This window comes from Gadus morhua, chromosome 4, assembly GCF_902167405.1.
Source record: "Gadus morhua chromosome 4, gadMor3.0, whole genome shotgun sequence".
Lineage (NCBI taxonomy): Eukaryota > Metazoa > Chordata > Actinopteri > Gadiformes > Gadidae > Gadus > Gadus morhua.
Window position 1 is genome coordinate 41,765,921 of NC_044051.1, and position 11,580 is coordinate 41,777,500.

Consider the following 11,580-nt stretch of genomic DNA (forward strand, 5'->3'; position numbering starts at 1 on the left):
CGAAAAAAAATTCTAGACGCAAATGGGCGTGGCCTATGCCAAAAGATGCAGCAGACTCCAGTGAATATGTGCGTACAAGTTTTTGACTGTGGGAGGTTCGGTGTGGGAGTTATAGCCCCAAATGCGTATTCCTTGGTATAGCGCCACCTAGTGGCCGGCATGTCTGGATTTTGTCGTCTGCGTAGTCCCCACGGATCTGGATCTAGTCATGCAATTGGCGTGTCGGCACCATTTACGGTTTGGGCTGTGGGCACACTTTTAGGGAGGTAAGTATAATAATAATAAACACTACAAAAACAATAGGGATCCAACCTGTTGGCTTGGACCCCTAATAATAAACACTACAAAAACAATAGGGATCCAACCTGTTGGCTTGGACCCCTAATGATGGAGAGGGTGTAAATGTTGTTACTCCGGGAGTGAGCAAGGCGATGGAGAGACTAACGAAAGCTTAGGCACACGGCGAGTGAACTGCTCCATAGGATAAATAACCGGGGAACCGCTCTAGCCGAGCGGTTTAATGTAGGCTACCTACCGTGTGACTTTCGTTTTGCCATAATAGTAACCGTTGAATAAAAGCAATAGCTCACTTCAGTCTGTGGTATGTGCTCATTATACCTCTGTGAAGAGGGTCGCCAATAATTCCGCTAATAACAGAGTCCTATGTCATTGACGTCTTCTCACAGGTCTTCACCTAGCGCCACTTCCCAGCTAGCTGCTGTAGCAGCATGTTCAACGCTTTGGACGTTGCTGTTCCTGTCTGTATCCCCAACAGTAGCCGTAAAACTGTGTCATCTTTGGCTGTGTTGCCAAATACTTACCGGCGTTATTTAGCTTTTTAGGGTAACTTTAATTCCTAACCCTTTTCCTAAACCTTAATTTTATTTTGCTTTGTCTCTGTTTGTGTATTGTTTGGGGGGGAGGTCGGTAGGGCCCCCCCCCCCCACTACGGGGCCACAAGCGGCCGCGGCCTATGCCTCTATGTCAAGACGTGTGCGTGTGTGTGTGTGTGTGTGTGTGTGTGTGTGTGTGTGTGTGTGTGTGTGTGTGTGTGTGTGTGTGTGTGTGTGTGTGTGTGTGTGTGTGTGTGTGTGCGCCCAATACGAGCCAATGCAAAGGGTTAAAATGTACCATTATATCAAATCTAACACAACTCTTCAAAAAGGAAATAATGAAAAAAAAAAAAAAAAGTATTATTTGAACTATATTACCTAAGCTAAGGATCCTGAGGATCTAATTTGTTCGTTATGAGTTATCGCTCATTCTTTTGTCTGTATTATCTATAAACATGTTAAATAAAAAAGAATAAGAAAAATACAGGGAGAGGTTACCTCCCCTTTCTCTGCTTTGTCCGTCCAGAGAATTTGTCCCGACCGCCCATGAGAAAATGAGATACGACAACGTGAGCTCAGCACATATTAGTTGGTGCCGAGATGATGCCTCATGTAACGTCATAGCCTCGCAGCCAGATGAACCGTCAAAGTGGTTCGACCTCGAAGCTTCAAATGAGTACGCTAGGGACACCTACTGGTGAATGAAATGTTGATGAAAGAGTTTCCTGTGATGATGTGAAGTTTGCTTCGTACAACATCAAAACATTTGAGAAAAGTAATTTCATTGATAGGCCTACGTGTGAGTGTGCCGTTCATAAATATCTCCCGAGCTCATGATGTCCTTGGGTGTCTTGAAAGGCGCCTCTAAATTAAATGTATTATTATTATTATGGTAGAAAACAAATAATTTTACAAAGATTTTAAGTCATCCCGGGCAAAATAGAATGTCTTATCTACTACAGTAGCCTACTAATAATTGTAATTATAGAACTGCATGATGACTGAGAATGAGTGTCATTAATTAGGCTACATAGCCATTCAAGTAATCTTGGAACTGGGTAGTGTCTTCTTTCTGCCAATTGTGAACCCATATCGCGGCACAGCCCGAGATGAAGCCTCGAACGTCACACGCTACGTCATTTCTGAGCTCCGCTTGGGGGAGGAGCCAAGTTACTCGACACACGCCCCGATGCCTCGACGCAAACCATAACATCGCTACATACAGTAAGTTTCACCGACGACTGCTTCCTCAACTTGGTCCAATACAAAGCTGGACTTGCGGAAGGTCTGGAAATGGAGTCCGGTTCAGTACCAACTCTCCTCGGCTCAGCTACAAATCTCGGACAAGTAAGTCCACTACCGCTATATCATCGTGTTGCTTTACTGTATATGGTTAGCTTGTTACCCTAGCATTAGCTCTACAGCAGGGCTGCCCAACCTTTTTTGACCCAAGATCTACTTTTCAAATAGCCAACCTCCCGAGGTCTATCAGTCTAGTGTCAACATTGCAAACCTACCTTCAAGGGGGGGGGGTCGAATCAAGGAATGCACTGTTCTCAAACTCAGCTCCTCGTTCTCATTCTCAATCGTCAACATTATAACTTTAACCAAACACAGCGGGATTGGGAGTGTAGTTGATTTATTGAATGTTTAACATATCAGCAAGATACTAGACTTGATTTAGCAATGATGGTGGGGGTCCCGGGTGTTTTAGGCTCTCATAAACAGAACCCTGTGCAGCCCAAGACTAAATCTACAATGGATGGCAAAATGAACACTGCCTTCAAAATGAGAGCTGGTAAATTGTGAAAAATGCATTAAACTGTATTCAGAAAACGCGGTTATATCCTATAGACACCCTATAGTATCTGTGGTATAAAGGCAGGTACGACTTTGAAATTACAAATATGTACGCTTTATGTTGAAATTATAGAGTCACTATTCCCATTGAAACGAATGGCGTGGTTACTTGTCTTCACAACGAGAGCTGGCGGGTTGTAAAAATGTTATTAAACTGTAAAAAGAAATGAGCTTACTTTTAGCCATGAAAAACTAGTAAGACAAAGTAACACATATTAACATTTCAAGTAAACAAAACAGGTACATTAGGCCTGCATTTCAAGTCAATATAAAAAGTGCATAAGGCCTACATGTCAAGTAAGCAGAACAGGAACACTAGGCCTACACTTCAAATCAACAAAAAAAAAGCATTAGGCCTTCATTTAAAGTAAGCAAAACAGGTACACCAGGCCTACATTTCAAGTAAGCAAAACAGGTACCCCATCAGTAGTGACTGATACAACCTTTGTTAGATCAATCCCCCTCTTTAACAGCATCTCCTTAATAGCCTCATAAATATCTTCTCGTCTTGTGTGTGTCTCAAGTAGTGTTGGACCCAACAGGTCCTCACAGATTTCTTTCTTGTCTTGATGAAACAATCGCACATAAACCAAAAGCTGGGCATTATCCGTTACATCTGAAGACTCATCAATGGCCAAGGATGGGGCACTCTGAACAGCCGCATCAAGCTGTGACAGTGCGTCATCTGATAACGTTTCGGATTTTCAGGCTGTCGTTGCAGCTCACATTGGGATTTGCTTTATTTTTTCACGCAATTCATCCCTTTGTTTACCTTCAAGTAAAAGCACTTCAAGCACTCCTTCACAACAGTCGTGTCACTGAAAGTTTTTTTATGTTGCCCCAAAATCCATGCAATCTTAAGTGAGCATTCATTTGCGAGCCATTTTCTCATTCCAAATTATGCTTTTTTTTTTTAAATTATTACTATTTTAAATTGGTCATGGGTCCGGATAGGACCGTCACTTGGTCCGGACCCAGACCACGGTCTGCCGTTTGGAGATGCCTGCCCTAGAGTATCTGGTATACAGGCAGGGACGAATTTCGAATTATAAATATGTACAATGTATCATTCAAATTCGTCCATGCAACAGATGGCCAATGTGAATAATAGATAGCCTACGTGTGGACCGATGAAAAGGTAAAACTGTCAGCGAGTCAGCGACTAGTGGGTCTGGGAGGAATCGAGTCTTGAGAACGAACGAGACAAATGAGACGAACGAGACGAACGAGTGAGTGGAATCGGTTTGGTTCGATCGTCTTAAAGATTCGTTCATTCAAACTGATTTGTTCGCGAACGAGTCAACGCTAATCACTGGTAACAATAAAGTCTTCTGTCATACTTGCTCCGGACTCCTCGATTCCTCAAGCTCTCTTATTTAGTTGAAGTGATAGAATTCGGTTATTTTCTACTACACTCGTCACCATACTACAAACTAATACAGCTGTATTTTAACAGCGACGTGACCGCAGTAGTTCTAGCGTTTTACTGATGAGGAGATAATCATACATATGATGCGATCCAGGCAACCCGTAACCCGTGTTTTCACAACCCTCTACCAGATCGATGACCTCCGTTACAGCTCATAACTTACGGTCTAAAAAGTGTCCCTGGAACACAGCAGAATGTTATACATCGATCTGGTACGAGTTCACAGGTAGTGAGTTGCGGGTTGGACTGCCATTCCAGGGCCCACTCATATTTTCCCCTTCGCACCTGATTCAAATCAATGGGTTATTAGCAGACTTCTGCAGAGCTTGATGTAATTGTAGTGAGATGATGAGATGATCTTTTACGTTGTATGAAATATGCAAACAAATGAATGTAACATCATTTGATCACCTCATAGATCTAATTTTAAGTATCTGGCTAATGTAATTCACTAAACATGCGTACCTTATATGTTCTTACAACTTGCACCTGGAATACATTGAAAGCAATACATTGAGTACTAATTTGACCTTGTTGTCTCTACACAGGCCAGCCCATCAATTGGTAACATTCAGGTGTTTCTCTCAAGGGATGTTGCCTGCCATACAGACCACCTGGAAACACATACTGTAGCCACACGGCTATCCTTAAAGACTTTCCGGCCCCACTTCACAAGTAAAGGTATGTACTTTTCAACTTGAGTACATTTACATTTGATGTAGTAGATTCTAGGCAGCAAAGACCCACCTAAAAGATCCTACCTAAAAAGCCTGGTCCTCTTAGGAAAAGCATCATGACCAGCGCCCTGCAAAGAGACAAACTTGGGAGTTGTCTGCAGTACACATTTTAAACCCTCGGTCTCAATGGTATATACATACATTTAAATAGTTTCAAATGTACAAATACACAGTTCCTCCTTTTATGCAAACAGTGTACCGAAACAATTACTTTCCGTCATTTTTTTTCTCCCTCTGTAGAAGACTGCGATGCCTTTGGAGACCGTAGCACGCAGCGCGGCGCCACCTCGGAGAGTCTGGGTGTGGACGCCCCTGGCTCCTCCCACATGTCCAGTCACAGCGGGGAGCTGAAGATCCTGAGTGTCTACGGTAAAGGGGAGGGCCCACTGGCGGTGGGCGGCCATGACACCCTCTTCACCGCGTCTGAAGTGGAGGCCCTGAACTCGCTGTTTGCGTACCACAGCGCGGCCAAGAGCCTGGAGCGTGGCGAGCGGCTGGTCTGCCGCGAGGAGCTGAGTGTGCAGGTTGGAAATCATCTTCTTATTCAGCATCCAAATGAGAGGCTTCCTCTGTTACAACTCCAGCACACACCCCTAGAAAGCACACCCCTTTATGATTCAGTAAACGCTGCCAAATATGCCCGTCTTATGCCCACCTTTTTCCTTGCATGATCCGCGCGTTCACACTGACCGTGGTCATTTACCGGCTTGATTTCGCACCCCAATTTACCTTCTCAGACCCTACACATATTGGCGCTTTTCATTTAGATGTAAATGTGAATAGACAGCTTTGCGGTTCCAGGGAAGGGACTTGGGTAGAGGTGTTGCTGCATTGTCTCTATAACAGAGACAACGCAGTGATTTCAACATGAGTAGTTATAACTGGAGGGATGCTGATATCTGCAAGCTGCTGACCGTCATGGGAGGGAAGGTGATGCAGTCGCATTTAACGAAGACGGTGAGAGAGTGCGATCTAAGAGAAAATACCAGAAGAACTTTCCTTACGATGCTTGGTCAGCAAAGTGGTCAGCCAAACAAAGAATATGTTGTTGATTTTGCGCTTGTAAATAGTGAATCGCGTTTTAGTCTACACTCAGATGTCAACTTATTCTTGCATGCTAGAATGAGTGAATCGAAAGAAAAAAGACATTCGGAGTATGCAATTTATTGATAAGACGTGTACTCTCCGTGCATAGCCCCGCCATCTCCAGTGAACCAAGAAAGCTGGCTCCGTGATGAAGGGGGATTTTACCCCCTCTGTTGTACACAGGCAAGACAATGAATTTGCAGGGCGTGCAAAGCCGCGAACGAACCGGCTTGGCAGTGTAAAAATGCATAATGTGTCCTTAGTGGGGATTGACAACTATTCTGTGCAAATGAAAGAATATGTATTTTGTGTGTTTCCTTCTTTATGTGGAAAGCAGCAGACCCCAGACACCATTTCAATCAAGGTTGAAGAGGATATTGGTGGAGGCTTGCCCGCTGTAGGTTTGTAATACACATTGCATCCATGCAAGCAAACAACCTGGATCAACTGAGAATGTACCCGATTCTAACTGCGCTGAAAAGCCTGGTCCTCTTTGGAAAAGAATCATGATCAGCGACCTGTTAAAAATGACTCAAATTTGGGAGTTGTATTTCAAAGATGGAATCAGTCAAGGGCCCAGAAGGGTTTCAAGACAGATTCCCCATAAGCTGGTTTATCATTCTCAAACATCAATGAATTCAAAATGTATAAATGTTAGCTGATCAGCTTACAGGGAAGGACACGTTGTCGCTTGTTATTGTCTTTGCTTGTTATTTCTTGTTATCGCATGTCATGTTGTGCTCAGATCATTTTGCCCTGGTGTTCGTTCAGTGTCCTCCACCTGGCCCCCGCTTGAGCTTTGAGTCTAGGGGGGAGGGTGCTGGAGGAGACATCCCTCTACAAAACTCTGAATCTTTGTCTGCAGTACACATTTTAAACCCTCTATGTCAATGGTACATTTAAATTTCATGTGTACAAATAAACACTTCCTCCTTCTATACAAACAGTGTGTCAAAACAATGACTGTCTTTTTTTTTTCCCTCTGCAGTAGACTGCGATGCCTTTGTAGACCGCAGCACGCAGCGCGGCGCCACCTCGGAGAGTCTGGGTGTGGACGCCCCTGGCTCCTCCCACAGGTCCAGTCACGGCGGGGAGCTGAAGATCCTGAGCGTCTACGGTAAAGGGGAGGGCCCACTGGCGGTGGGCGGCCATGACACCCTCTTCACCTCGTCAGAAGTGGAGGCCCTGAACTCGCTGTCTGCGGACCACAGCGCGGCCAAGAGCCTGGAGCGCGGCGAGCGGCTGGTCTGCCACGAGGAGCTGAGTGTGCAGGTTGGAAATCATCTTCTTATTCAGCATCCAAAAGAGAGGCTGCCTCTGTTACAACTCCAGCACACACCCTTATAAAGCACACACCTCTATGATTTAATGAGTCGTAAGTGTAGCCTGGCTATTGCCAGACTCGTTGGTCTGGGGAAGCTGCTGTCATTGTCTTCAGCACAAGAGGCTTGATCAACTTGTTCAACTGACTCTGTACGCAAATGTCTGCTTGCCGTCGCTTCCCTGTCGTCATTGTGTTTAACCAGCCAATAGGGTGCCAGGGGGAGAAGCCAACTTGGTGATTGGCGCTGTCGAACCAAAATTGTACCGGGGGCGAAAATCACGATTGTCCGTTGCTAGGCAGGTTTAAAAAAAAAAATGTTGCCAAAGAAGAAATAACAGTATAATAATACAGTAAATAATACAGGCAACACTTTTTTTTACTTTATATTTGTATTGTATTGAGTGTAAATTGAGTGTTTTAAAGTGTATCATAGTCTAGCTAGTGTAGAATGTTGGTGTATTTTAGTGTCTCTCTTTTGTTCACATTTCTAGTCTAGGGACAGGCCAGGGCCTCTCTTACTGATACAAGGTGTTCCCCAACATTCTGCCATTGTTATGTCTCAACAAGGTTGAACCGACCAGGTCCTCCGGGACATAGCCAGGGCCAGATACCTTATCAAGGCTGAGAGTGCGTCTGTCTACGTGTTATTCATGTATCCCCTTTTTGTATAATACTCGCCCCAACCCTTTGGTTCGACGAGAAGAGGGTTCGACAGCCAAGGAACAAGTCATCAAACGGCTCCTCAATGGGTCCACTATAGATTATTCAACCTAAGTCTGTATCTCGCTGTATTACATCCTGGAATAAACCATCTATTCAACCCTCTGATCCAGCCTGTCAAGTTGGTTTGATTTCGACTTCAAGAATTACTACTACGACGAAAAATACACAACGCAGAGTCTGTCCGAACAGTTTAGAAATAAGCTGAAATCGAACACTAGCTTGTGTTGATACACTCAGTTTACTAGCTAAATGCCATTAAACAATTACATCCAATGCAAATATAAAGTTAGCAACGCTAATAAATGTCATTTGTAAAATAAGTGTTATCTGCTTAATGTTATTTCGTCTTGTGACGCTCCATGAATGATCGCAAATGTTTGTGAATATTCATGAACCTTCCTACGTCATCGTTCAACGCGATCGTCCGTTGCCAGGCAACGTTTGATCGATCGTCCGTTGCCAGGCAGGTTTGGAAATTTCGAACGCAGATCACATAGGCGGTACAAGTTTCGCCCCCGGTACAATTTGGGTGTGACAGCTTCTCCAAAAACGTATCGGAAGCAGAAAGATATGAATTGCTCTTCTCCTGACCCTTATGAAGGGCGAATTCAAATCGCCGTCAGAACAGGTTGGGGGCACCCAGTCTATCGTAGGGGGGGATCAACAACTATTCTGTGCAAATGAAAGGAAGTGAAAATGTGTTTCCTTCTTTATGTGGAAAGCAGGAGACCCCGGACACAGTTTCAATCAAGGTTGAAGAGGATATTGGTGGAGGCATGCCCGCTGTAGGTTAGTAATACACATTGCATCCATGCAAGCAAACTGACCTACCAACTGAGAATGTACTCGATTCTAACTGCGCTGGTAACTCTTTTGAAAAGCATCATGACCGGCACCCTGCAAAAACACAAGGACTACTATACAGTTTATAGTAGAATGATTTACACCTTCTTCAGTGTGTAAAAGTACATGCTGTATCCCTTTGTGCAAATAATTAATTCAAACCATTACTTTCTCTGTCTTTGTTTTCCTCTCTGAAGAAGACGGCAATGACATCAGAGACTGCAGCGCGCAGCGCGGCGACACCTCGGAGAGTCTGCGTGTGGACGCCCCTGGCTCCTCCCACATGGCCAGTCACAATGGGGAGCTGCGGATCCTGAGCGTCTATGGAAAAGGGGAGGGCCCACTGGCGGTGGACGGCAATGACACCCTCTTCACCCCGTCAGAAGTGGAGGCCTTGAGCTCGCTGTCCGTGGACCGCAGCGTGGCCAAGAGCCTGAACTGCAGCGTGCGGCTGGTCCGCCTTGAGGAGCTGCACATGAGGACCCGACCAGACGAGAAGCCGTACGGGTGCGACCAATGCAAGAAGCGCTACATACAGGAAGACTTCCTGAAGATCGACATGAGGACTTGCTCTGGGGCGAAGCCCTACAGCTGTGACCAATGCACGAAGCGCTACAGACGAAGTGCTCACCTGAAGAGCCACATGAGGACTCACACCGGCGAGAAGGCCTACGGGTGCGACCAATGCACGAAGCGCTTCAGTCATAAAGGCCAACTGAACTTCCACATGAGGACTCATACCGGCGAGAAGCCCTACAGCTGTGACCAATGCATGAAGCGCTTCAGTGAAAGTGGACACCTGAAGAGCCACATGAGGACTCACATCGGCGAGAAGCCCTACGGGTGTGACCAATGCACGAAGCGCTTCAGTGAAAGTGGAAACCTGAAGAACCACATGAGGACTCACACCGGCGAGAAGCCCTACGGGTGTGACCAATGCAACAAGCGCTACGGACGGAAAGATGCCCTGAGGATCCACAAAATGACTCACTCCGGGGAGAAGCCCTACAGCGGTGACAAATGCACGAAGAGCTTCAGTCACCAATGCGAACTGAAGAACCACATGAGGGCTCACACCGGCGAGAAGCCCTACGGGTGCGACCTATGCATCAAGCGCTACAGTCAGAAAGGCCAACTGAAAATCCACATGAGAACGCACTCCGGGGAGAAGCCCTACAGGTGTGACCAATGCACGAAGCGCTTCAGTGAAAGTGGAAACCTGAAGAGCCACAAAATGACTCACTCCGGGGAGAAGCCCTACAGCTGTGACCAATGCACAAAGAGCTTCAGTCGAAGTCAACGCCTGAAGAACCACATGAGGACTCACACCGGTGAGAAGCCCTACAGGTGTGACCAATGCACGAAGAGCTTCAGTCGAAGTGAACACCTGAAGAGCCACATGAGGACTCACACCGGGGAGAAGCCCTACAGCTGTGACCAATGCACGAAGAGCTTCAGTCAGCTACACGTACTGAAGATCCACATGATGACTCACACCGACGAGAAGCCCTACGGGTGCGACCAATGCACGAAGCTCTTCAGTCAGAAAGGCACGCTGAAGAGCCACATGAGGACTCACACCGGAGAGAAGCCCTACCGGTGTGACCAATGCACGAAGCGCTTCAGTCAGAAATGCAATCTGAAGAACCACATGAAGACTCACACCGGCGAGAAGTTTAATTTCTAACGCAAGGTTAGTTTTATTTCTAACATTATGAGAATCGGGCCCTTTGTCCAAAATTCAGAACTACCCCTTTAAAGGGATGCTTTGACACCTGTATCCAGGTGCTGCTTTTTTTTTTCATCATGATTAAACGCTTTCCAATGTTTGATTCAACATCTTTTTATTTTTTTGAATTGATGTCAGTGTGATGAAGAATGACTTGGTTCTAGGACACTTCTGACTGCAAAACATTTTAATTTTAGAGCTTAATCATGGGAAGAAACAGGCAGCAAAGTTACCAGGCATTTGTTCAATAAGTTCAATTGCAAATGCAAACTATCTTAACACCTTTCAATTAGAGGGGACGGAAGGTAGCTCTAGGTCCAAGAAGAATGTATATAAATTACTTTAAATTGACTAATTATATAAACAGGGTTCATGTAATTTGTATACAATTGTATATTGGAGTTATGTTTGATATTTCCACAACTATGTCATTACCTCTACCTTTGTTATTAGAAAAAGCCTGCAAAGTTCACCTGTGAAATAGACTGCAATTAAACCACACATTATACATGATTGTGTTCGTTTCACTTACCTTTTGGCATGTCCTTAATGCCAACTACCTCTTGTTTTGACTTTCTAATTGCTGTCTTTCTACTGGCATTATTTTCTAGTTCATATCTTGTACCACAATAGGCAATCGTGGTTGAAGAGGATCCACTCAAAAAGGTCCCTGGTTAAATGTCTAGATCTCAGTGATGCTTGAGTCAGTTCATGCCGGTCCTCCTAGAGTGCAGCATTATTCTAGTGGGACAGAGTCGGAAGATTCCGAGCATTGGTCACCCTTCACTCCTTGTTTGCCGTGGCTGCTGGTGATCAAATGTGTGGGATGGGTGCAGTAATGAACGGGGGTAGACAATTTTGAATTTGGTAAATTTTATTTTCTGTATTTTGGTGCATTTCTGAGATGCCCCCTAGCTTAAAAATCATAGCCTACACCCTGACTTGCAGGGCCTGGCCAAGCTTACACTGCATATACAGACCTACTATATTGCTTTGGGAGTCCAATTCCTCCACTG

The 11,580-nt window shown here is 45.1% G+C and overlaps 1 protein-coding gene and 1 long non-coding RNA gene across 2 annotated transcripts; both read left to right on the forward strand.

The window, feature by feature from the left end:
* Positions 1 to 408: 408 nt before the first annotated feature.
* On the forward strand, positions 409 to 5,163 carry LOC115542084 (uncharacterized). Its single transcript, XR_003976455.1, has 3 exons — positions 409 to 2,180; positions 4,671 to 4,803; positions 5,100 to 5,163. It is a non-coding gene; the product is annotated as an uncharacterized LOC115542084 (long non-coding RNA).
* Positions 5,164 to 9,103: 3,940 nt separating this feature from the next.
* On the forward strand, positions 9,104 to 11,077 carry LOC115542079 (zinc finger protein 271). The gene has a single exon (XM_030354174.1). It carries the CDS (start codon positions 9,119 to 9,121, stop codon positions 10,520 to 10,522), a length of 1,404 nt encoding a protein of 467 aa, XP_030210034.1. The 5' UTR covers positions 9,104 to 9,118; the 3' UTR covers positions 10,523 to 11,077.
* The last annotated feature ends 503 nt before the right edge of the window (positions 11,078 to 11,580 follow it).